This window comes from Eulemur rufifrons, chromosome 7 (genome assembly GCF_041146395.1).
Source record: "Eulemur rufifrons isolate Redbay chromosome 7, OSU_ERuf_1, whole genome shotgun sequence".
In the NCBI taxonomy this organism is placed as follows: Eukaryota; Metazoa; Chordata; class Mammalia; order Primates; family Lemuridae; genus Eulemur; species Eulemur rufifrons.
Genome location: NC_090989.1, coordinates 238,790,543 through 238,817,767, shown reverse-complemented (window position 1 = coordinate 238,817,767; position 27,225 = coordinate 238,790,543). Strand labels below are relative to the sequence as shown.

The 27,225-nt window shown below is 41.2% G+C and overlaps 1 protein-coding gene across 1 annotated transcript in view; it reads right to left on the bottom strand.

Moving 5' to 3' along the window:
• Positions 1-3,964: 3,964 nt before the first annotated feature.
• SH3GL2 (SH3 domain containing GRB2 like 2, endophilin A1) overlaps positions 3,965-27,225 on the bottom strand; it is a 38,772-nt gene continuing 15,511 nt past the window's right edge. Inside the window, exons 3-8 of the mRNA XM_069474225.1 lie at positions 14,169-14,312; positions 13,129-13,262; positions 11,120-11,278; positions 8,470-8,573; positions 6,211-6,341; positions 3,965-4,164 (exon numbers count right to left, since the gene is read on the bottom strand). Of these exons, the coding sequence (XP_069330326.1) occupies positions 3,965-4,164; positions 6,211-6,341; positions 8,470-8,573; positions 11,120-11,278; positions 13,129-13,262; positions 14,169-14,312 (872 nt within the window). The remainder of the gene's footprint in view (positions 4,165-6,210; positions 6,342-8,469; positions 8,574-11,119; positions 11,279-13,128; positions 13,263-14,168; positions 14,313-27,225) is intronic.

The window sequence follows — 27,225 nt, the reverse complement described above, 5'->3', positions numbered from 1 at the left end:
TATGTCCTGGCAGCACCACAAGTCTTCACCAGCCACCACCCAGACCTAATGGGGCTTTGGCTGCCTCCTTGTTCAGCATGAAGTCCCTCCTACATCCCCTCCCCATCCCCGTGGCAGGAAAGGCAGCCTGCGAGTGAAGCAGTAACTCTTAACCTGGCTAATGAAACTCAGGCTCGAATAGCGCCCACGCAGCATTTCCTGCTATCTCAGTGGGGAAAAAAGTGCCCACATAGTTCCATCCAGAACACTAGAAGCTGTCTTGAAAACAAAGCCTTAGGATGATCCTGATTCCTAAACAATGTATGCAGAATAGGACTTAGCACAGTCCAGAATATATGTTGTATACTATACACAGTCCCAGGGAAATTTCCATTCTTGGTCATATCACTCTTAGTGTCTACTTCCTTATAGCCCAACGAAACTAAGCGAAAACAACTATTTTCCTAGAATATTCTCTTTAAGATCTATTGAACCTATTAGAAAAATAAAAAGAAACAATTGCCCCACTGAACTTATTTACCATTTTAGTTCCGTTTAATTTAGTTCTGCTTCTGTTTCCACTTCAGACAGTTTGTTCCTGTGATTAGACTCAGAAGAACAAGTTGGGTAAGGTCAACTTTCAGTGATGGTCCACGGAGTTCCATGTTTTTGTATATTTAAGGTTTTGTAATAAGGTATTTACTGTATGTCAACAGAAATAAAAGAATTCAAATGGTACTGAATCTGGTAAGTGCATTAGTAATGGTCTCCAAAAGACTCCTTTAAATAAAGTTCTTCCTGGAATCTGTGGTCATGACACTTCTGTTTCATTTGATATTGACTCATAATGAGATTACGGTACTGGTGCAGGGTCTTGATGTTAGTTTTCCTTTGGGGTTATGGAACTAATATTAAACAGATATGGTTGATAGGAATGATAATGGAATTAAAGATAATGGAATACTTTTGGTTCAAATAGGCTGAATGCCTGTATGTCTCTTTCCAGACTTGCTATTCTATACAGATCATCTATTCTATCAGAGCATCAATAGTATACTTAAAAATTTTTTTTCTTGTTTTTAGAGACAGGGTCTTGCTCTACCATCCAGGCTGGAGCATAGTAGCCCAACCATTCTCACTGTAACCTCAAACTCCTGGGCTCAAGAGATCCTCCCATCTCACAGTCTCTCACATAGCTGGGATTATAGGTGTATGCCACCATGCGTGGCTAATTTTTGTAAAGTTTTTTGTAGAGACGGTATCTCACTCTTGCTCAGGCTGGTCTTAAACTCTTGGCCTCAAGCGATCCTCCCACCTCGGCCTCCCAAAGAGCTGGAATCATAGGTGTGAGCCACAGCGCCGTGCCAATAGCATACTATCTTAATTACTATAACTTTATAATGTTTTATCTATAGAAAGAGTTTTTATTCTTCAAATAAAAATAACCCTTTGCTTTTCCACATAAATTTTACAATAGGCTTAGAAAACTGAACTTGTGAATTCCTAAACCCATACAGAAATAAACTTCCTGAGATTTTGGTTCAAACTGCACTGACTTGACAGCTAATTTTGGGGAAAAAAATGATACCTTTACAAGACTGAGTTTTCTGATCCGTAAATAAACAACATCTATTCACTTACTAAGATCTCGTTTTCTCAAACATGTTTTACAATTTACTATGGAGAGATATTGTACAATCTTGCTAGATTTATATCTATGGGTTTGAGTTTTTGATGTCTTTGTAAACATTTTTTAAAAATTGCATTTTCTAGTTATTGGTATACAGAAATAAAAGATTTTTATATATTCATCTTATATCTAGTAATCCCATTAAATTCACTTATTTATTCTAATAGCTTACCTTTGGATTCTTGATTTTCTACATTCACAATGTCATTGGTAATTTATTTTTAAAACTGGTTTAAAGAATTGATCTGTAATACTCTAGAGCTCATGCAGCTAGCAAAATTATTCTCATGTTAGACTAGTTCACATATAAAACTTAGTATATTAAAACTATTCATGTTAGATTAGAAAATCTGAACTACTGTCATTAGCATAAAAGAATAGAAAGGTACCTAATACAGAAACAGCGTGTTTACCCTCTTACTTAGGAGCTTGGGAAATACACTGAGTGTGCGCTGCTCCTCTGCTCCCACCCACCACCCGCACCCCCCACACACACATCACGAGAAAGGAATGCTGGCTTTTGACCGAACTGTATTTCCACGTCTATTGCTTCCTCTTCAAGTATGAAAGAAAACAAAAGACTGGTTGAAATGATATGTTTTATTCACTCCTCCTAATGTTATATTCTCTGATGTTATCACCGTTGCGATCTCATTTAACTTTTAGAAGACCTCTTCTCCCCACTTTCTTATCTTCTTTCCCAAATTCTCCTCCTTCCTGGGGTTACCAAGAAGTTGCCACTGTCCAGGCTAGCTCGCTCCTTGCTGTTTGGACTTTTCCTACGTACAGAGAGAGAGAGAGGTCTGGTTTGGTTGCATCAGAAGGCAATGGAGACGGAAATGAATCCTAATCCACCCATCGTCAGACCCAAAGAACTGACACAAAATGAAGGAGCGGAGCCTTTGGTTCTGTCTTTAGCAATGTTTATTGGAAACAGCGATGCTTCCCATGGTAAGAGTTTATACAATAAGCAGTAAGATTTGCCTTTCACTCCACAGGATCCACTACTGCAGGTGGCACATCGGAAGCAGCACATTACACCTCTGAAAGAGCCTGTACAGCTAGATAAATAGAACTCTGAATACCTAACAGGACTTTCATGGCTCATACAAAAAAACAAAACAAAACAAAACAAAACAAAACAAAAAAAAACACTGGTAAGTATACACACGGCACTGTACACACAAAATGAAGATGGAAGAGAAGGGAGTGAAGAAAAAGTAACGACCGAATTGGGAAAGAGTTTTGCATATGCAGCCACATATCTTAAGCTGCTAAGCACAAAAATCATCTTTATTTGGTCCTCATTGAGGGCAGAATATGCACAAACGATGTTCAAAGAACACAAAGTAAAAGTGGAAAGAAAAGATACTGTTTCTTGGTCTGTGAACTAGTGGGAAAATGGTTACTAGTGTTTTTCCCCTTGCGTCTCTGCCAAATGGATTCATGAAACATGTAACTTACAAATAATACTAAAGTGAAGATATCTGTTCCCCTTCGCTGAACCCCTCAGAAATGGCCTAAGCACATACATAGTTTCTATACAGCAAGAAATTTAAGCTTAGACACCAGATTTCGTCCCGATTCCACATAACGGAGAATTTCCTCTTTTCAGCCCCTCCCACAACGTGCTGATTGCTGTCTTACTTAAAAATCAGTTGGAATCGCCCCTCTGGCTTTAATAGCAAGGAGGGAAGAAAACTGGCTGGACCTCAGAAATAGGTATGAGGGTGGGGAACAAATATGACTGTTTTCAGAGAATGCTTTCAACCCACAGTCAACATTTTTCTATTGATAGCATCAAGAGACAAATTCATTCAGACCAGAAGACAATTTGCTGGTGAGGGAGGCTTTCTTTGACAATTCTGTGACTCACATATTTGGGAAGGGGCAGTGGGAAAGCAAGCACTTTCTCCTCTTTGCATGGAGACCTTGGGACGGCCCCTGGGTGATAGACGCTATCTTCGGTAGGATGGTTTCTCTGTGATGTGGCTCAAGGTCATATTCTAAGAAGCCACAGCCTCCTGAGAACTGTGCAAACAGCAGTTCTGGGACTACTGGCTGGTCTCAGAGGGTGTTTAAAAAGCATATGTCATGTCCACCAGGCTAGGAAGATACCATCCATCACCATGACCCTTGCAGGTACACACAAGTCAACCAAAGACACTTGGTGGGGCTTGATGACGTGGACCACTGCAGCCTGCACTTGGGATGTGTTGTAAGCAGCGTTACCAAAGCAGTGGTTTAACCATAACTATCTGGGCCAAGAGGAGATGAGCCAGCCAGCGTAACACCCTAATGGGGCAGGGCAACCAGAATCTCCACATAATTGATGGGGAAGAAGCCTGACTGGCCACGAAGCATCCCCTCATACCAGTTCTCATCAATTTGGTTAGTGAGAGTGATGATATCACCCTCTTTAAAACCCAACTCCCCTTCATTTTCAGGTTCAAAGTCGTACAGGGCTCGGCAGCAGGGCTGATCCATTGGGGCACCTGGGAGCAAGAGTAGGAGAGACACAAAAGGACAAGGAGCATTTAACTCACAGCATCACTGCCTGTGGCACCCCCTCCTTTCCTCCCTCATTCCTCTTCCTGCTGCAGCTTCCTCTTGCGGCGAGGCCCCAGCGTGTGTGGCCACGGGCACCTTGCCCAATACCAGTCTTCGGGAGCTGTCTCAGGTTTTTGGAAGTTGTTGGATATTCCTGTTTCTGTGTCCAGTGTGAAAAATGGTCACATCTATTCTTGTGATACATACAACAGAGTTCATTAAGGTTTGCCTTCCTGAGAATGCCCAGATATGGGAGACCCAATGCTTAGATGTTTATGATGATTTAGGTTATTAACACAGCATGGCCAGAGTTCTTTCATGTTAGCACTTTAACATCTCTGTATATTTGAAATAACACAGTTAATTACAGGGACAATGCTTTGCAACCTCAGAATAGCAGCTCACTATCAGAAAAGCAGTTTTCACTCTTTGAAACAATAAATCTAGCCTCTGGAAAACTTCTGTAATGTGGTGAAAACAAAATACTGTAAAACACTGGGTTCAAGTTCTAAACTCTACATAACCTTGCACAAGGCACTTACTCCTCAGTTTCTTTATTTGACATTGGAAGTAACCACAGAATAACTTACTTTGCATTCCTATTTTGTGGTTATTAAATGAGATTATGTAAAAAATTATATAATTTATACTTGGTAAGTTGTTACATATATCAGTAGTGCATTGGAGCTATGTCATATAAAAAATAATGTACTCTACCTTGAGTAAAATAACAAAGGATGGAATCATATCTTAAAAGGGTTATACTTTAAATGACCAAATATATTAATATAACATGCATACACATTTATATAGACTCAGACAAGTGTACACAGCTCCTATGCCATTTTTAGGTGGCTTGGAGGGAAAACAATATGATTTATTTTTTGATTTAGAGACAGCAGCAAATTAATGAGTCTCCAGATGAAAAGTGAAATATATGGATGGTTTCTGGGCAAGGAGAAGCACAGTTATACATAATTTAGATGACTAGTCCTGGTCGCCAGCTAACTTCAGAGAGCCACTGTTTTTTATGCCACACACAGAGGCTCTGAGCACAAAAGACAGAGAGCTCCACCTGCTGGCTCAGACCTCACTTTTTTTCTTCCTATTTTCCTGAGAGCATCTGGTAAAAAATTTTCTACTGTAGAGCATCAAGCACTGAAGATATAAAAGGTAAAGAAGACTGCATATCTTTAAAATCCATATCCAGGATAAGACAGTTCCCACCTTTTTGACCAAATAAATGTTAAAGTTGGAAATGTCTCAAACATAGGCTGTTGTCTAATCTGCATGTAGGGGGTGGAGAATAATCATGACACCAGAAAGAATGCATTATTAGGTATGCAGCAATATTCCTGAGAGAAAATAAAATTTAGCTTTTATTATACCAACCTCAGTACCACAGCATGATGAACTGGTCAGGGACTTGGGGGGTGGTTGGGAAAGGAAACCTAGCAGGTGTTGTAATTCAAAATATATTCTTCTGCAACGATATACTTCTGTGACTGAAGAAATCCAACTCCACATGTTCCTGAAGCTGCCTGCTGTCTGTGGGTTGTATGTGAATTGCACACGGGCACACATCGCCCAGCGCCATTCATTCTCGTGCACGCTGGATCCATGGAAGGGAAAAACCAGGAAAAAGGATGCCACTTCCAGCACCAAACTGACAAGTAAAAGGGATCTATGACCACAAAGGAGAATCAAAACCAAATCTGGGTGTTAGGAAGTTAGTGTGTGCTGATGACTGAGTGTGAGAAAAAGGGACACACAAAGAAAGTCTTATGGAAAAGGAGGGAAAGATAAGGTGGATGAGAAAAGTGAAAAGGGTTCCTTTAACAGAGTTTCAACCTGACAAACTATCCTGGAAGACATGTATCACTGTATGTTTCCTGTGCAGCCAGACTAGATTGCTCCTAGAATTGATGGAGAAGCGTCCACAGACGTGTCCAAGGCCCTTGTAATGGGATCTGCAGGTCTGAGTTCCTTACCTGAAGGTTTGGGAGTGCCCGTGTGGGAGAGACCCCCGTTGGGCTGAGTACTGTCTCCAGTTGGGAACTCCAGGCTCATTCGTGGTTTAGGCTGATACTCCCTCCTGGGCTGAGATGAAGCTTGTCTTATTCTGTATTGAAAAGAAAAGGGGGGAAAAACTATGTATCCAATTAAGAAGGGGAAAGAGAAGCAGTAGGATTCAGGAAATGCCTGGATCGCCCACCTATCTACCATGATGAAGAGTGGAAAATCAGAATAGGACCCTTAGTTTTCTTATATGTGTATGTCCTTGCTATTGGAGACGTCCATCTACAGCCATGTCCTCACTATCTTCATTCTTTCTCTCAACCCCTTCTCTCCCTCCCTCATTTTTTCAGAGCTCTTTATGCAAATATGCATAGTGCTAAGTTCCAGGAACACAAAGATGAATTAAGACACAGTCCTTGCCCTCAAGCAGCTTATGTTCTGTAGGGGAGACAGAACACAAACAACAGATTACCATAAATTCTAGGAAGTGCTCTTATAGAGAAACCTACAAAGTGCCACCGGAATACGGGCTGGGACTGAGGGGGAGGAGTCTACCTCTCCTTGGGGAAACTGAGGAAGGTTTAAAGAAAGAGGTAAAAGATATGTAGGAGTTGTTTCCAGATGAACATGTGCAAGAAGGCAATTTCATGTGAACGTGAGGAGATCTGGAAGGAGGGAAGGAGGTAATATGTGCTCTGAGAAAAGTGAGCAGTTTGAGATTGGAAGGGGGGAGCAAGGGGCAAGGAACGAGGGAAGACAGGAGGAAAGGCGGAAAGGTATGGTCAATAAATGCATTCTACACACCCCCAACTATGTCCCACAGTTTCAGGTATTCAATAAGCAAAACGTACAATAGATTTACAAGAGCGGGCAGGGTTTAGGATATGGTGATTTGAATGATACTGACTTTAAAAAAGAAAATTTATTGCCTGTTTTCTTTTAGTGAATTGACACGTTTGACAACGAAACACCTTTACATTTGTGACCTGAACCACCTGCTGCAAAAACATGTTTCTTTGCCTACTGGTAACTATAAGGTGAAGTTGAATATCTGGCTCTAATACACAAATGAAAGCATACTTGTCAAAAGATGCCTCATTATCTGATTTCTGATACTGACTTTGAACATATTTCAGAGGAAAAAGGAAAGTGGCTCCTTTATGCTCAACAGATGCATAAAGACATACTATTTCTTGAGTATTTTGAAGTATATGGTTTTAAAATCTTTCTGGAGGCTTCAGTGTTACGCACATTTCCACAAGGGTGTGCCGAAGGAAGATCTCAATCCAAGCACTAATCAAAGACGACACTGAGAAGAGGAGACCAGCCAGACGGAAACAATGGAAATGGGTGGCATTTCCAGTAGTGTGGCATCGTAGGACTGGAGTCTGCATTACGAATGCAGCCATCCGATCCCCTGTGAGCGTCTGACCTGGCCATGATCTAAGAGTAAAGGCTGCTAAGGTGGGTAGATCCTCTGAGGTATATATGTTTATCAAAAATCACCCTGCTTAATCTGGCCAAATAAAATAACACGTATTATAATGCAGGGCCACCGCAGAGCTGTGCAGGCTGTGCCCACAACTCCAGGGGCACCATTCACCCAGGAAACCCCTGCAGCCCCACTGGGAGGTGCATCTCGAGGCTGAACAGGCACATGAAAGCAGCTCTCTCTCAGGGTGGAGGACTTTACCACCATTCAGAGAAACACAATGTGTGAATAGAAACAGGCTTTCAAATAGGTGATGCTTGGTTGTGCATCCCAGTCACAGCAATGAGTGACCCTGGGCTAGTCACTTCACCTCCCTGAGCCAGTCACTTCAACTCCCTGAGCCTCAGTCTGCTCATCTGTGAGCTAGGGCTAAGAATACGTGGCTTACAGGGATGTTAAAAGATTGAGGATGACATGCATTTAGCACCCACACACCATATGTGGTCAGCAAATCGCATCCACTATCGTCAGAAGTATCCTGGTGTCCCATCTGCAGCAGCCAAAATATAATCCGAGTATCAACCTCTTGTAAACATTAGATGAGATTCAACAGAACAATGTAAAAAAAAAGCACAAGACAAAATAAAATCAAAACATATAATCCACAAGGTGCCTGTGTAGGATAAGCAGGAATTCTGGCAGATGTTTGTCTCCAAATGTAGTCTATTATTTCCACTTCTTTATGTATCATTTTATAGCAAGAAAATGCATGCATGAAATGCAGGGAACTGTAAAATACCTTTCTTCCAATCTGACAGTGACTTGCTGCAGGATCTGGACTGCCTGCTTGTGGTACTCCAGCTGGGCTTGCACCAGCGCAGAGAGCTGGCTCACTTGTTCAATCTGCAGATGGATGGGGAAATTGTGCCTTAGTTACCAAGCTACTGGCCTTAAGCAGCTACCACCGCCCTGTACATACAGCAGAGCTGCCCTCCACACACAGCCCGGGGCTTGGGGAAGCTGTGCATGGGGTAAGCCAGGCCAAGACAGACAGTCCTTCAGGTTTCACATCGGTTAAGGATAAGAAAGCATCCTTAGGTGTGGAAGTGTGCCTGTCAGTGTCGTGAGGAGAGGGGCATCAGTAAGGCTCCTCGTGGAGATCACACAGCTCTCTAATTAAACAACTCACGTTTAGCTACAAACTGGCATTTACGATTTGGCTTCTTTTATTGATTTCCTGTAGAAAAAAGGAATACTGACCAAAGGACTCATTGTTCCTTTTACTTTCCTTGCTAAGAAAATAAAAATGTCAATATTGACTTCTCACGTAAGGCACCAGGAGAGGCAGCATGCTATGATGGAAATTCTTTTGTCCTCTCTGAGCCTCATCTATAACAAACAGGGGTTGAATCAGGAGACGTCTGGAGTTCATTCCAGCTCTATTATTCTAGGCATCCTTGACTGCTCTTCATTTTGTGTCTCCTATTGTGACCTAGCTGAGTAGCAGCTTCCAAGTCAACAGAGCCTATGGTCCTCTGAGTCTAGGGGTGGAGTGTGCCCTGGGTGCAGGGAAGCAGCACAGTGATTCAGATCACCCCTCATGTCCATAGCCTTCCTCTCGAGCAGTTACGTGGATACAAATGTCTTACGCAAACACAAACCTACGCTATTTCTGGGTGGTGGGAAAGTCTGGATATGTTCAACATGCCTCCCTTGCCACAGTCAGGAGTAAGGCAATTAAGCAATGTATTGGTTAATTTTAGCCGTCAACTGGACTAGATTAAGGGATACCCAGGCAGCTGGTAGAGCATTATTTCTGGGTAGGTCAGTGAGGGTGTTTCTGGAAGGGACTGGCATTTGAATCAGTGGGCTGAGTAAGGCAGATATGCCCTTAGCCAGTGTGGACAGACACCATCCAACAGGCTGAGGGCAGGGATAGAACAAAAAGGCAGAGGAAAGGCAAATTCTCCCTCTCTCCCCACCATTTTCTCTGTCTCTCTCCTGGGGCTGGGACACCCATCTTCTCCTGCCCTTGGATATCAGAGCTCCAGGTTCTCCAGCACTCAGACTTCAGGACTTGCGTAAGTGGTTCCCTTGCCCACACCGGGTTCTCAGGCTTCCACCCTCAGACTGAGAGCTACACCTGCAGCTCCCCTGGTTCTCAGGCCTTCAGACTGGGCCTCAGCCATGCTCCTGACTCCCCTGGTTCTCCAGCTTGGAGACTGGAGATGACATATTGTGGGACTTCCCATCCTCCATAATCACATGAGCCAATCCCCCTAATAAATTGCCTCTCATATGTCTACATCTATACCCTACTGGCTTTGTTTCTCTGGAGAACTCCAATACAAGCAATAAGCACATAAAGACTCTATAAACATGTTGGCAGAAGTTGATCATCCACTGATGGGGTATAAGGTGGAGATGCATAAGGACAGGGAAGATGGTTTGACAGGTCTCACTACTTAAGTGGCCAGAAGGAGGGACTGTCCTCATGGCTTTGAAGGTAAAAGGACACAGCAAAATGTGATCTCTAAAGCCATAAATAATAATTTAGTGCTCTGGAAACATGAACGTAATTTTTAACATCTATTCTCAAAATGTAGTACCTATGCTACAATCATCAATCTCAATAAAAATTACTTTTTCAATGAAAATGTCAACTTGACTTCAAAATACAGAACACCTTAATCTACGCTGGGCACTCAGTTTTGAGTGTATTTTAGTTGATATTCATTTATAATCTGAAGTCAATCTGCCCTATATTTCAACAGACTATTTTTTAAAGCTATTGCATTTATACACAGATCATCAGAAACATTCTTTATCTTCCTCCTATTGGTAAGACAGACCGTCCCCAACTTAAGCTGGTTCAATTTAGGATTTTTCGACTTTATGACGGCGCAAAAGTGATATGCATTCAGTAGAAACTGTACTTTGAGTACTCATATAACCATTCTGCTTTTTCCTGTCAGTGAAGTATTCAATAAATGAGATACTCAACACTTTATTATAAAATCAGCTTTGTGGTAGATGATTTTGGCCAACTGTAGGCTAATGTAAGTGTTCTGAGCATGTTTAAGGTAGGCAAGGCTAAGCCATGATGCTTGGTAGGTTAGGTGTATTAAATATATTTTTGACTTAACAATATTTTGAACTTACAATGGATTATCGGGCCATAACCCACCCCATAGTCAGTTGAGAAGCATGTGTACTTTAAGATTCATTAGTAGACAAAAACCCGGTTAAAACAAACGATGAGAATGCAGGAAAAATGTTACCATTTCTCAACCTATTTTATCACTTAAAATTACTTAAAAGAAACAACTATCTACTGAAGTTCTTACCATACAGTTTAATCAGATACTAACACTTTTAATGACATACCCTTTATTACATTAATTTTGTGCCTCAATGATTAAATTAAAAAGCACAAGGGAATCACTTACATCCATCTCTAAGAGATTGAACATGCTTGACTCAGCAATTTCTTTAGATTCATCAAATTTCTCCAGAGCTTGACGAAGCTCTTCATCTGGAATCTTGCCTTGTCGTTTCTTCTTATAATCAAAATCCAGGCGTCGACCTTCCAACTTCTTTAGATGATGCTGAAAAAGTCAAGGGCAGGAATATGCTTTGAAAGGACTTATGGAAAAGGCCTGTTTGCAGCTTACTTCTCTATCACATCTACTAGCTTCCAAAACAGAGATAGGCTAAGTTTTGAAATATGTCACCAGAGAAATAAGGAACATGCATAAGCAGAGCAAGCACTTCTAATGGCTAACTGTGGGGAAGTATCTTTAAAAATAAGAACAAGAAAGAAACTGTGGGAAACACCAGTGCCCTTTATTTTGGCCTTGCCAGGCCAAAGCCAAGCTGGACTACGCCTGTCCATCCCATGAAGACAGCAGGGAGGCACGTACACACCCTACACACGCTGAAAGGACACACTCACGGGGCCCACCAGTCCTCACATGCAAGAGAAATCATGAGAAGGTAGATGAAAAGCACTTTCCTTGCGATCAAGCGAGACAGAATGGCATTCTTGCTTTTTGAATCACCCGGGCTGTTAGAATCACCTAAGCTGCTTATTAAAAATATGCATTTCTGATTACTGGAATCAGAATGTGCAGGGCTGGGGCCTAGGAATCTATACCTTAGCACTCGTCCTGGTTGACTGACGCAGCTTTTGGGGAGTCACTGATTTAGGTTAAACCTCTTACTTAATGATGAAACCCAAGCACAGAGACCCCCCGGGAAGCAAGCGCAGAAGGGATTCCACCTAATGCTCCACACGGAGCTTCAGTCCCTCCGTGCACCACCCCCAGCAGGTGGCTGCCCGGCCTCTGGCCAACATCGCCAGTGACCAGGTAGGAAAGTAGCTTTCCAAAGCTACAAAGTATTTTTTTTCCTGATAGCCACAGTCTTCCACTACTAATGGGTAGGATAAAATGCTGAATTCTCCCTTGGTCCTGGTGTGTATGGCAGGGAAAGGAAAGGGATTAAAACAGAGTTGGCAGTGGTAAAGAAATGAGAAGGAAAGGAGGGAGAATAATATCCTAGATCTTCCCACACGCACAGCTTCACCAAGCACTGGGCATCTCTGCCCCCAACCCATGCCCGGATCCAAACCAAATGTTTGCTCCTTTGGAAGGATTATTCTTTTAAGATGTTTGAACTTACAGTCAGCTGTAGGGCAGAGCACTGGAGTCAGAGTTATATTTTGGATTTAAGGTGAGTGTGCCACTTACTGTCTGTGTCATCTTTAGCGGTCAGGCTGAAGGGGACTTAAGCTGGGGTAAGCAGAACTAGGAGGCCTCAGTTCAAGCCATAGCAGTCCACTTTTCAGTCAACAAAATTAAATTTCAAACAGGTTCAACAAATGTTTGCTGAATGAACGAATGAGCAAACATTACGCACAGAGACAAAGCCTGTTGAACTTTTTTTTTTATTAGAAATAACTCAACTGTCCTACATGTTTTAGAAAGAGGACAGCTGGGTATTCTTCCTCAATCCTAATGGTCATTATGAAAATACAAAAACATATGTTTACAGAGTGATAGAATATTTATTTAAGCTAAGAACTAATACAACTAGCATTTTAGGTGCTGAAATCAGCCCAGCAAACCATGGAATAATTAATAAAATTGTGTGTTCTCAGAGAAAGAACGTTATCCTTCTTTTTCTGGGAGAGAAAAAGTTTGAGAAAACTATTCAATGTGGAAATTGAATGCAGAGAAATCAAATATAATACTCATGAGTGGCACAGTCCTAACAGCAGGCAGAAAGGCATCACATTTCTTGTTTCTCTCAATTTGTCTTGCTGGGTGGTTTTGCAATTCATGTGCCCAGCACTGACAACATGCACAGTAAGCTACAAAGGAATTTCTAAAGGAAATGGGCATCTGTACTTGTATGATTTCAACTGCCCACTTTCCAGAGAATGAGTTGCACATACTTGAATTTCCCTGAGATCTTTGTCATGAAGATTCTGAAGAGGGTCAATGAAGTTTTGCTTCACTTCCATGTCCAAAGAGTCTTTCACCTCTGAGAGTTCTCGCATGGCCTCCCCCACCTCACCAAGAGCTGGCCCTGGAAGGGGAGAATGAAGCTCTTTTATACTAAAGAATAAAGATGACTTCATCATTTGCAGTAATAGGGCCCTTCACAGATGAAAACCCAAGGATTACTCTGTCTTCTGAAGGCAACACCGATAAGAGAGAATACATGATGCTGTCCAGGGAATAGTGACTTTTCCACTTAACAACAGTTAATTCTGGGCAACTGACTCAGTGCCCCCCAAGGGCATTCTTTTATCAAGAATATGAGATTATGCTTTCCCTTTAAAAAGCCATTTGGGAGGGTCCCTTGGGAAGGTGAGTGTCCCTCCCCTTCTTTCTAAGTACTATCATTCCCTAATATGGCACCAGCTTAAGAGCATTGCATTTAGCAGAAGCAAATACCAGGGATAGAGAACATGGTTCAACAAGGAAGGACAGTCATTTGCTGAGACCCCACATGACAAAGGGGTGAAAACAGAAGGTGTTTAGTGTGGTATCCGAATGTCACAGGAGAGGGGATGAAGGAATATACCGTACCTCATCTGGGGCAGGAGAATTCGGTACCACATACAAATAAGCAAAAGATCTAAGAGAAAGCTCATGTGGCAGGGAGTTGAATCATGCCCACTGTGACTGTTCACTCCGTGTCAATACTCAGCTACTGCCAGACACACCCAACAGAAAGTGCAGAGGCATCTAGATAGGTCAACCAAAACTGTTGTAAAGACTGGGGTCTCACGGGAGGGATGAAACTCCTAAGACAAACTACCTTAAAAATGATTAAACAATTCTGAAAATGAATTTGTGGCCAATATAGACAAGATTTAAAACTGAGAATCAAAATACCAAATGGTTTGCCTGACTTCCTGCAGAGCTTCTCACTGGACTGAAATCCCCGGGCAGATGCAGGAACTACGGGGTGCGGAAGCACTCTTACCGAAGTTGCAGTCGTCTCCCAGCTCTCTTCCAAACTTGAGCATGGCCTCTGCCAGCAGCGCCTCCGCCTGCGGGTAGCCTGGGCCCTTCTCCTGGCCGCGGATTTTTGACATGGTGTTGATCATGCTGAGCTTAGCTCTGGAGGCTGAAGGCAAAGAGAGAAGAGGCTTTCAGAGCAAGCAATGTGACACGGTGGAGACAGGACTGGATGCAAGACCCAGCTGCAAGCCAGCCTGCAAACCAGCCCGACCGCTGGAAACTGGGCCTTCTCTTCCCAGGCTTCAGTGTCCTCACCTTAAATACACATATAAACTCTCCCTGTCCCTCAAACTGTTATGAGGAATTATACAGAAAAGGCACAGCTGTCCTGGGGGAAGCATGTATAGGGGGCGCACAGAGCCCATCCCGGTGTGCTCTTCTGTGTCCCCCTTCATTCTGGTGGCCCTGGCAGTCTCTCTGTGGAGCTGGATGGTTCCACGGAAAGCAGTTTAGAAACTCCTGGATTCCACGGTGATCTCTAAGTTTTATTCTAGTTGTTTATTTCAGTTCTAGGAGTCTGTGGATTAAGCTAAGGAATCAATGGTAAATTCTTACAGTGTGGGCCTTATGCCATGTTTCACTTATACTATGTATGAAACAGAACTATTTTCAAAATCATGTCTCAACTGAGATTCTGACGGTAAAGACCCATGAAGAACAAAAATAATGTGTTCATTAAAAAGACTTAATCATTTCTCTAGCACCTAACTGCATCGGCAAATTAGTTTGTGCCTCAAAGATAGCATCTCAATTTCTTTTTTGCTTTTGTTTTTATAAAAGAAGATGCCTAGAAAGGAATTAAAGTTTTAGTGGAAGAAACAATTTTATTAACAAATTGATAAAGCCTATGAATTAATGGATGCTACTATACCTGGGTTCCTCTGGTTCAAAATTAGAGTTGGGGTTTCACATTAACCTGGGACTATGCCCAAGATCCCATCTGCATGTGCACCCCTGATAGAATCACAGCTTAAAGTATGTCTAGCACTTAATGACTGACATTTCATCTGAACATCTATTTCAAATTAGCTTTTTTTAAACTTTAAGCCTCAAAGGGATAGACTAGAGATGAAGAGAGTTATCAGGAGAGGACCCCGACCCACCACCGCCAACCCTGTCCTAGGGATATTATAATGAGCAAGACAATTATAGTTCCTGTTTTCACAAAGTTTATAACAAACTGACAGCAGAGTCTATTTTAAAAGCAATTAGAGCAAAGCATATATACTAAGTGGCATGATGGGGGATTGCAGCAAGTCACAGAAATATGGCACTGGGCTGTCTGTGAGGGTAGGGTATTACAAAAGAAAACATTCCTGAAGGGAAGTATCTTTACACTTAGAACCATATAGTAGAACTTAGGCTAACAGCAGATGCAAAAGCTGGTAGTGACTGGACCAAATGTCTGTTTTTGTTTTAATTTTTAATTATTATGGATACATAATAGCAGTATACATTTATTTTCACAGAAAAGTATATCATATATGTTAAATTTCAAAAATTGAAAATGCCACATAATCATTTAGGTGACAATATTGTTTTCTGCAGTAAGTCGTATCTGAGATCCAGGAAAGGCACAATCCCTGCTTTCCAGGTCCTCACAGTATAGTGAGGAGTCAGATAAACAGACAACGGCCACAAACATGGTAAATATTATAATGGCTAATATGCACGAGGTACTAGGGGAACACAGAGAAGTAACACCAGCACAAATCAAACGAGCAAACACCAGACAAAAAGTACGGAATAAATATAACGAAAGGAGATAAATGGAGATCAAAGAAATAATGAAACCATACCTGGTAGGTAATCCCTTCAAATCTTATTCTGACCATTTTACTTTTAAAGATATGTTCCTTTTATAAAAGCTGGTATTGGTGTGTGCTTTTATCTCTGTTAAGAGTTGTCTACTGAGTGTGTAATTTTAAACAGTCTAATATACTGTGGCTGATTTTCAAATTCATCATTTTGAATGTTCAATTATGAAGAGCTTTACTCTCTTACTAATTACTGAAGAACATCTTTTCATGAGATGGAAGAAGAAAGCTATATTATATTAGCTTATCTATTTCTTCCAACGATTCAGAAAAACCTATTAATTCTCATATTTGAAGAGACTGTTTTTTAAATTCATTCACAAATTCATTAAGTTTTTATTAAGACTCTTGGGTTACTAAAACTTCTGTGTTCTTGAAAAATATCATCAGGCCTCTGAATTAACCATCTATAAATGTGAACACAATTCGTTTAAAATGACTGTTTAAAGCAGTACTTTAAGAAACTAAAGGTGAACCTGGAAAATACAAATTTAAGACACTCAAATTCCTATAACAATATGGGGTCTCAGCCTGGATTGCCTTACCAAGTTGTATGTGCCCTTAGAGCCCTAAATTCCTTCTCCTCTAAAAAGACCTAACTCCTCTCCTTCAAACTCTTTTTTTCTCCATAGTTTTGCTCTTTCTTACAAATCGTCATCTCTCTGAATATGACCCCGTCTTTACTCTCCCACCATCACTATCCCAGCTCAAGCTGCCCCCACTTGGTTGACTGCAGATAAAGCAATAAAGAGCAATCTCTGCTCCCCAGAGGGATCAAGCCACAGGTGCCCACCACTGGACCTTGCTTTACACAATGCACCTTTTATTGGCTTCCTCACCTCCCAAATCATCCACTATGCTCAAATCCTTGCTTCACTGTTGGTTTCTAGGGGAATCCAAACTAAGACAGCAACCAATCCAGAATGCGTTATCGGATGTCCCAAAGGGGGTAAACACCTGACATGTTTCAATGCAATGAGAAGAAATTCTTATGTGTGGCGGAGGGTTTGGGAAAGAATTAGTGGAAGTTACACAAAACTTTAAAAAATAAAAAACAAGACAAAGATTAACTCCAGGAAAAACAAAAAGGTTATACAAGAAAGGAAACATAATCACACTATCTTACCTGTGTCATCTTTGCACAAAGTTTACCAGAACATAAAATATAAACACTGAATACTGACTTAACAAAAACTATGTTGCAAACATACTGGGAAAATGAGAGAAGGGAAGTATGTCGAAGAATGGGAAGATAGGAAAAGAGCAAACAATTTCCATCTTCCAAATCGGGGATCAAACAGAGAACACCTAAAACAGGAAAACCAAGCAGGAGCAATAAAAGGATATTGTTTCAAGACTGGAAGCAAAAACCAAGGAAACAGCCCAAGGGTCTCGGAGGTAGAAATGAGGCAGGGGAAGCAACCTGGGGGGTCTGCTATTTATTGTAAAACACTTTACAAAACTATTTGTTTTTTTATAATGTGTTCATATATTATGTCCATTATTAAAAAAAAACTAAATTTAAAATATTTCCCACTTCTTCTTTCCTCAGGAGAAAAGATGTTTAAAATAAGACCTAACCTTATGGCAGATGCGATAAAAAATACTCCTAGTGTCCATCAATACATGAATGGATTAGTAAACTGTGGTATATGTATACCATGGAATATTACTCAGCTATAAGAAATAACGGAGATACGACATCTCTATGGTTCTCCTGGAGAGAGTTGGAACCCATTGTATTAAGCGAAGTATCCCAAGAATGGAAAAACAAGCATCACATGTACTCACCAGAAAATTGGTTTCCCTGATCATCACCTAAATTCACATCTGGGAACGATACCAATCGGATATCACACTGAGGTGGGGGGTTGGGGAGGGGATGGGTGTATACCTACATGATGAGTGCGTTGCGCACAATCTGGGGAATGATCATGCTTGAAGGTGCTGACTCGGGGAGGGGGGGAATGTGAGGAGGGGATGGGATATATACCTACATGATGGGTGCAATGCGCACTATCTGGGGAACGGATACGCCTGGAGCTTTGACTTGGGGGAACAGGCGGTACATGGGCAACGTATGTAACCTGAAATTCTGTATCCCCCATAAGAAGATGAAATAAACAAAAAAAATACTCCTAGTGTCTTGATAATCTGCCCATTGCCCTAACCTTTAGGATCTTTCAACCTGAAAGTTTTACTAAGAAATGTGTTCACTGGTATGAAGAGAATAGGCCAGGAAAAGTTAATGAGGATTAACAGGTGAAATGCTATCAGAAAACGCCACAAAAGAAAAGGGTTTGATCAATCTATATCTAGGTGATTTCTGGAAGGAAATTTATTAGGTGAACGGAAACAGCAAGAAGTGAAACTAGGATGACCATAAAAAGCTGATCTATTCTCCAAAGGGCTCCCACTGTTTTGTCCTCTAACAAAAAGAAGTTTCTTTTTTTTGAGACAGAGTCTTGCTCTGTTGCTCTGGCTAGAGTGCAGTGGCATCATCATAGCTCACTGCAACCTCAAAGTGCTGGTCTCAAGCAATCCTCCTACCCTAGCCTCCCAAGTAGCTGAGACTACAAGTGTGCACCACCATGCCTAGCTACTTTTTTCTATTTTTAGTAGAGACAGGGTCTCACTCTTGCTCAGGCTGGTCTCGAACTCCTGAGATCTCAAGCAATCCTCCTGCCTTTGCCTCCCAAAGTGCCAGGATTACAGGTGTGAGCCACCATGCCTGGCCTTATGCTCTCTTTTAAGGGAGAAAAATGCAGCCAAGGCTGAATCTTAATGAACTCCCAAATCTAAAGCATAATCTGTAGCATCCCTGGCAAAGTTTCCAATTCTGGGAACAGCCAAAGGGAAGTCCAAGCTTTGCTGAGGATAAAACAGAAGCTCTAAATTCACACCTAATGGGTACAATGCACACTATCTGGGTGATGGACACCCTTAGAACTTTGACTCAAACTGTACAAAAGTAATTCATGTAACCAAAATGTTTATACCCCCATAATATTCTGAAATTTAAAAAAAGCCTAAAATGGTAAATTTTATGGTATATATATTTTACCACTAAGAAAAGATATCATTTAAAAGAGAAACAAAAATTTTAAAATACCTAACAGGAAATTTAAGATGAAAAAAAATTATAAAATCAATTGAAAATCATTAAAGTAGAGAAAATAAATAGAAAGATACATCATATTCACGATAAGGGAGAGGTTCAATAAAGATATCAGTTATTCCCAAATTAATCTGCAGATTTCATGAAAATGCAATTAAAACTCAAACAGGCAAAAAAAAAAAAAAAATAGGCAAAACAAAACAAAACAAATGAACAAACCAGAAGCGCTGCTAGCCATGCCCTAGTTACTTTCCTCTGACATAAAAGCAGTGTCCATGTGAGTCACTGCTTAGTCTCTCCCAAGGCTGCTCATCTAGTGTGGCAACTAGCTGGAAATGCTGCAAACTCAGTACTTCCGGTCAGTCTTAGTTTTTTACATTTTTTATTTCTAAATCCAAACAAACAGAAAAATAAACCATCAGGTCTTGCCTTTCACAGAAAGCAACAGAGTGCATTAAAGTAAACATGAGCTTTGAGCTCACATGGACATAGGTAAAAATCCAGGCTGTAAGTCTTGCCAGCCAGCTGTGCACCCCTGAGAACTAAATCATTTATAAGACTGTCAGTCAGCCTCAGTGATAACCTGCAACAAGAGTAACCAGCACAGATGACATGCCAGGCACTGGACACAGGCTGGAGCCTCCTTCCTTCCCTCTTCCAGGCTCTGTTTTCTGAGTGTGTGTTCTGGAATGCTCTACTGACAACTTGGTTGTGCAGGGAACTTCATTTCCTAGAGTCCCTTCCCTGTCTGTTCCCATGGACCAAGGTAGAAGTGGTCCCAAGGGAGGCTGGGCAAGATCTGGGCGGGAAAGGGGACGCAGCAGCCTCCACATTCTGAAAGCTGCGCTGTTAGAGGGGTGAGGGGCAGACGCAGAGGTGCTGGTGGACTCCCGCCTGCCTGACTCCTGCCCACGGTGGCTGGATTATTCCATTAGAAGTTTTAATTTTTTACAAAATGCTTACATATACATCATTTTTTCTAATCCTTACATAAAACTTCTCTGTTTGAAAGCACGAAGACCTCCCTCTGTGATCTGCAAAGGCGCTAGAGGCTGCTGATAAAATCTGCTCACACCACTCACTGTGGGGTCTGATGGGAGAGAGCAGGTCATGCTGCTGGTGGCCGCCTGCTTTGCCCCTACACTAATTAAATGTTCAGGAGTCCGAGGCTGCTGGGCCTTTTCACTCCTGACTCCATTTCGTAAAGAGCAGAAGGGTACAGTCCCACTTCTCAGGTGGTCCAAGGGGCTGTGATCTGCCCCCCATTCACTCCAATCTCCCTCAGTAACCTGGCACCTTGGAGGCACTGCATAAGTGCGAAAACCTGCATTATGTGAGAATGACAGAAACTGATCGCCTCTCCCAGCATCAGGAAATCGCTTCTCATTTTCCTCAACAAAAGAGGGTTCCCTAAGCTAAACTATGAGCCCTAGCTAAAGAGTTACAAAAAGATCAAATTAATGAAAATCAATAAGTAGGTTACATTGCAAACAATTATGTATTCCCTGTACCAAAAAATTTTAAAGTTCCAGTGCCTGATTCAATTGTTATTTACCAAAATTCTATTTAATCTGTTTTTAAAAGATTTCCTATGTGGTAAAATGAACAAAACAAATATGTATTAAGCACTTATGTGAAAGGGAATGCTAGGGAGGCTCTGGAAGAAGTAAGACCCAGCCTTTGTATGTTACAGATCAATAAAAACATTCAGAAAAAAGTGTTAATACCTGTGTCCCACTCCCAGGGATTGTGATATAATTGGTTTGGCATGTGGCCTGGACACTGATGGTTTTTAAAGTCCCTTAGGTGATTCTAAGGTGCAGCCAAGGTTGAGGACGACTGTGTTAAAGTGTCTAGACTACCTGGGAGGTGATGATGTCAGTCTGAGAGGAAGAACACAGGACGAAGAGAAGGTTTTGGAAAGGAGTGAGGACTTCAATTTCAGCAAACACAGTCTAACAGCATATCCGTGCAGTTGTACAGCAGATAACTAAGCAGATGGGTCTTCAGCACAAAAGGGGGGGCTAGATAAAGGGAGGTGGCTTATCTGACAACATCTGGACTCCTGAAAGCTAGGCCATTAGATAACAGAAAGGAAAAGAAAACCCCCTGAAATAGAGATGAAACAAAATTCTAGAACAGTTTTGTCTTCAGGTGGTTTTATATTTAGCAGGTGAGATTAACCTTTAACTAGTGTCTACCATAAACCAGGAACTTTACATAAACAATTTAACTTAATCTTTACAACAACTCTGTCGTATTGTTCATATTTGTAGAAAGAGGATGGGCTGTATCCATAAAGGGAGGATATGGAGGCTCAGAGAGGCTGAGAGACCTGTCCAAGTTTTCATAAGTTACTAACAGGCAAACACAGATTCAGACTCTGGTCTGAGTCACTCTAAAGCCCATTCTCTTCCCTACTCCATCAAATTTTCCATGTGACTAAAAGTTGCAGGTGGAAAGTCTTCACAAGGCTCAAAGAAAAAATAAAACAACCTCATGCATGTAAGAATTACTCAGAAAACTTTCTAAAACCATTGATTTAAGGACCCCATCTCCGTCTTGCTGATTTAGAATATCTAGCAGATTAGGCCAAAGAACATGTCTCTGAGGGTACTCGGACATACGAGCAAGTCTGGGTATTGGGGTCCCTCCTCTTATTGGCTACCCGATCCCAGAATCTCCCTGAGGTCGTAAGCGGGTGATTCTCAAATGCACCTCTCCAGACCAGCCCTTTCCACCATACTACAGACTCATGTAGTGCAATACCCACTCGCCTGCACTAGGATATGTAGGCATGTCAAACTTAACATTTGCAAACTAAACTTCAGATTTCCCACCATCATCCCATACCTGCTCCTCCTATAGTACTCTCGATATTAATGAACACAATTCCACTCATTCTTCTATTTGCTCAGCCCCTAACTTTACAGTCATCTTTGCTGCCTCTCTGTCTCACACTCCATATCCAATTAGTCAGTGAATTCAGCACTACATTCAAAACTTACCCAAGAGCAGACCACTTCTCACTCTGGTCCCAGCCACCATCATCTCTAGCCTGGATTACTAAAATAGGCTCCTACTGGCCTCCCTGCTTCCACTCCTGTCCCCTAAAATCTATTCTCCTTGTCAGCGTCAGGGAAGTCCTATTCAATTTAAGTTAGATCATGTCACTCTGCTCCTCAAAGCCCTTGATATGTTCCCATGTCATCCAGAGTAGGAGCCAAAGTCCCAACAATGGTGACAAGGTCCTGTGTGCTCTGGCCCCTCTGACCTCCCCTTGCTGTCGTGGCTCTTGCTGTTCCCTGAACACACCGAGCATATTATCTTCCCAGACCCAGTCACTCTCCCCTCCCAACCCCCCGCTTACTCTTCATTTCCCTTCACTGCACTGGTCACTGCCTGACATTAGGCGATTATTCTCCATCAATCTCTTTCCGCTAGAGCATCAGCTCCAGGAGGGCAGGGGCTCTGTCCACTCCATTCATTGACGTAGTAATAATAATATATCCAGGGCTTAGAACACTGCCTTAGAAGAAATGTGGCAGATAATTGGGGAAAAAAAATGAATGGGCTTCTTACCTACAGAACGGATAAAACCAAAGCTACCTTGCTGGATTATATGAGAATTAGAAATGTTATTTGTAGAATACCTGGCACTGTGCTTGGCACTTACAGAAATAATAAAATGGAGGCTATGAACAATATGATAAATTATTTGTATTATGGAAGTAGGTTAACCAAGAGGTATACTGAATGAATACATATGGCATTCCCAGATTATCATGGCCAAGAGCAAAGTTTCTCAGAGTTTGTGAGCAGAGATATAAATATCTAATGTTGCCCCTAGTATAACACTAAGGATGAGATAAGAGAGTCCAATTTAGGCCAAAGGAATAGAAGTAGTAAGTGATGAAGGTAAAAAAAGTAAGAAGACTGCTATGGATTGAATTATGGCCCCCCACCCCAATTCATATGTTGAAGCCCTAATCCCCAATGTGACCGACTGTATTTGGAAATAACGCTGTTAGGAGGTAATCAAGGTTAAATAAGGCCATAAGGTTGGGGTCCTAATCCAACAGGACTAGTGGCCTTATGAGAAGAGGGAGGTAAGATCTCTCTCTCTACACACACATGCACCAAGAAAAGGCTACGTGAGGACACAGTGAGAAGGTGGCCACCTGCAAGCCAGGAAGAAAGCCCTCATCAGAAATTAAATTGGCCAGCACCTTGATCTGGGACTGCCTAGCCTTCCAATCTGCAAGAAAATTAATTTCTGTTGTTTAAGCCACCCAATCTATGGTATTTTGTTATGGCAGCCCAAGATGACAGAGGTCACATTCTGAGGTTCTGAGGGGACAAGAGTTTTGACATTATTCAACCCCTTATCTTGTCTTTTTATATCTGATTATTTTAACAAACTTTATATCAAAGTAATTTTTACAAACTAGTTGAATTCCTACATTTATGAGCAAATCATTTATTAAATACTTTTCATTTCACATGGATTTCTGAAGCTTTTATCTTTATAAAGATTTCATCTGGGTTTATTCTTCCTGAATAAGGTTACTTAGAAAAATAACTCTGAAAGAAGCCTCATAGAAATACACGATTTCTTGACTGCATGATTTACTGAATGCTTGCATGATGGTATTTTATTGACACAGTGCTTTATATTGACAAGACAAAAGGATGAGATCAACTGATCAATGTATAATCTTAGATGTTCAGAAATAAAGAAGAGGCAGGTTCCTAACATCCTCCATCCTACAAAGGTCTCGCTGCCTCCATCTACAGGTATTTGCTGAGCACTCACTGCCTGCCTACCTGTTGGAGCTACTCTTTCTTGGCAGTTTCACCCAGTGATGTGCCAGATTCAGCCAGCACTGCTCATGGGAGCAAAACGTGAGCTGCTTTCTGCAAGTTTAAGTTCAGTGACGTCACATTGGTAGCTTGAAAATGGCCACGAGAGATTTTGCAACACAAAAATTGGCAAACGTTATAAGTTAAGGTTTTCCTTCCAGAGCGACAGCTGCTAAACCTTCAGCAGCACAATGCTGGTTAACCTCCCAGCTCAGGGGGAACTTCACTGCACTCCAATTCTCATCTGTGGTGGCTAAGTAAAGTACTATTATACTTCTTGGCTTAAAAAAGATGAAACAACTTGAACATCTGAAGAAGTATAGAGCATAACGTAGCACACTGATACATATACCATTCAGATTTCTCGTTGTTGAATACAATGTTCCTGATAATCTCTGGGTGGGTACTTCTGAGCTACCGTTTCTGTCCAATGTGTCTATATAACAGGGATGCAGCACACCACCAAAGTGGATATTGATGTTTTGACAGACATTTGTAGGAAAACCCTTGAGATTCTTGTTCTAGAAAGGTTCTGTGAAATGTCAGGACCTATATAGCTCACAGACCTCTGAAGACCCGACAAAAGGTGTTTTTTTGAGGGGGTTTGGTCCCAAGGACAATGAGTCCAGAACATGGAGCGTTCCTTTTCCTAAGGAAAAAAATAGGGGGTTTCAATGTCATTTTTTTAAATTTAGTTTCATATACAATAATTCAAAATCAAGGTTTGTAACAAATGGGATTTCTGTAACTCTGGAAACCAGCAGTCGCTGTGGAGGAGGAAGCTGGAGTGGAGAGGCCTGAGCACGGCTGGGGGTGGGGGTGGGGGCTAGGGGAGGTGAGAATGAGTGTTCACTGCTAGAGGGGCAGCGAGGGGGAGTAAATCTGCCCTTCTTCACGCCATTTTCCTCCCCACCCTCAATGATTATGACAGGAGTGTTTGGGGTAAATAAAAGAAAAAATGCAATCTGACTGAAACTGCTATGTTATGTTCTCAAGAGTGGCTTCCTTCCTTCTTTAAATAAGGAAACATATTGACAGGGCATCTGTCTGTCACAACAGGGAAGAAGAAAATCCAGCCCCCACCCTGGGTTGGTGTTGATGAACACAGTTGACACACTGAGGCAGAACAGGTGGCCACAGTATTCCAAGTCATGCTCATGTCCTTTTAGGGGAAACCTAATGTATTTAGCATCCATGAGGGAAAATCACAGACATGAAACAGGTGTTTTGGAAGCTTTTCACTGCTTTTAGCGACTTAATTCCTTTGTTATCTCTACCCACCTCATAGAAACCAAACCTCGCTGCCCAAGAGAACGGAGATCTTTAGCAGGACAAATGCTGAATGATTTGTACTAGTATTCACAATTGCTACTATCTGGTCTGAAAACACAGAAAGAGTCCTGAAATGTTTTTGAAAAACTAAAGATCAGAACCACATTTCATCCTACAGCTATCATTTCAGAAGTATCTATTATATACAATTCACATACATTATCTCTTTAATCCTTGCAGTAACAAAAGGACAGATTTTGTTCCTCCATCTTACAGATAAGGAAAATGAACCAAAGAAAAATGAGGTAACTTGCCCAAGGACACATAGCAACAAAAAGCTGAGCCAGAATTTGAATCATAGTTGTGTCTCAAAAGCCCGTTCTCTTCCCAGAATGCTACACTGGCTCTCGCTGCTTTATCACATCCTTCATTAAAATAGGTCAAATTAGTACTTCTCAGCAGCAAAATGTAAAGCTTTAGCTATATTTACACCGGTTAGGTGTTTAAGAATACAGAGGTGAGGCAGTGTGGATGACTCAGGAAACAGGATGGGCACTACACTGTGAGGTAGGAGTTTGGAGATCGTTCCACGTCCATGACCTTGGATGAGCTGTCTAACCTCTTGAACCTCTGCTTCCTCACTCAACATAAGAAGAGTGATTTACCCAATTTCTGCAATGCCTTTCAAATCTAAAAATCTCGGATGCATGCATTAGAATCCACTAGGACAAGTGAATTAGATCTTTTGCAAATGAGTAAACGGTATCTATTGCAGAGTACACAGAATTTTAATGTACATTTTCAAAACCAAAGAAACTCACTCTTTTACAAAACCATTACTGAAATCAAAACCAATAGGTCTTACTTTAAAATACCAATGAAAAGATTTTATTTTTTTTTAATCCTTCCTCTTTTTTTATTTCTACAAAAATGTATACTACAGCTAGATCATGTCCTAATGATCTGATTTCTGTTTATGGGTCTGTGCAAAAATAAGAATTTTTTTAAAAGATCAAATGAATATTTCAAGGAAAACAAAAAAGTAAGTTATTCTCCCTTCTTGCAGAAAATTGTCAAATTTCATTAAGTATTATTAATTCTTAAACACAACTAACAGAGGATCAACAACACTTAAATTTGAAACCAGAACTTCTTTTTGAAGATTAAAAAAATTAGAACTGTATTCTGCTGTGACAGAATCCATTATAATTTCCTACTAATTAAGGCAAGGATACATGGTAACAAAGGAATAACACAGGGCAGGGTTCAAAATGTCGTGATGGTGAAATGAGATGATGTGTAAAATCAAAGTAGGTACTAGACAAATATCAGCTTCTTTCTCTTCTTTCCTATTTTGGCTGGAGAAAATTGTAGGTGATATCCATTTCATTGAAATGGCCACCAACAGCTAAAAAATACTCACCTCTTTATCACCTATCAAGGCTCAATCACGTCTTTAGTTGATGGGAAAAATTAAAAGTTGGCTCTTGGAAAAGATCAGCAACATTAACAAACATTTAGCTACATGAACTAAAGAAAACCGAGAAGACTCAAATTACTAAAGTCAGAAATGAAAATAGGGACATGACTACTGATTCCACAGAAATAAAAAAGATTATTAAGAGAGTACTCTGAACAACTATATACCAACAAACTGTATAACCTAGATAAAACGGACAAACTCTTAGAAACATGAAACATACCAAGACTAACTGAAGAAGAAAGAGACCTATAACTAGTAAGGAGACTGAATCAATAATGAAAAGATCTCCCAACAAAAACAAGCCCTGGATCAGATGGCTTCACCAGTGAAATCCACCAAACACACACCAGTCCTTCCTCAAACTTTTCCGAAAAACTGAAGAAAAAGAAATAGTTCCTAAATCATTTTACAAGGATAGCATCACCCTGATACCGAAGCCAGACAAAGAGACTATGAGAAAACTACA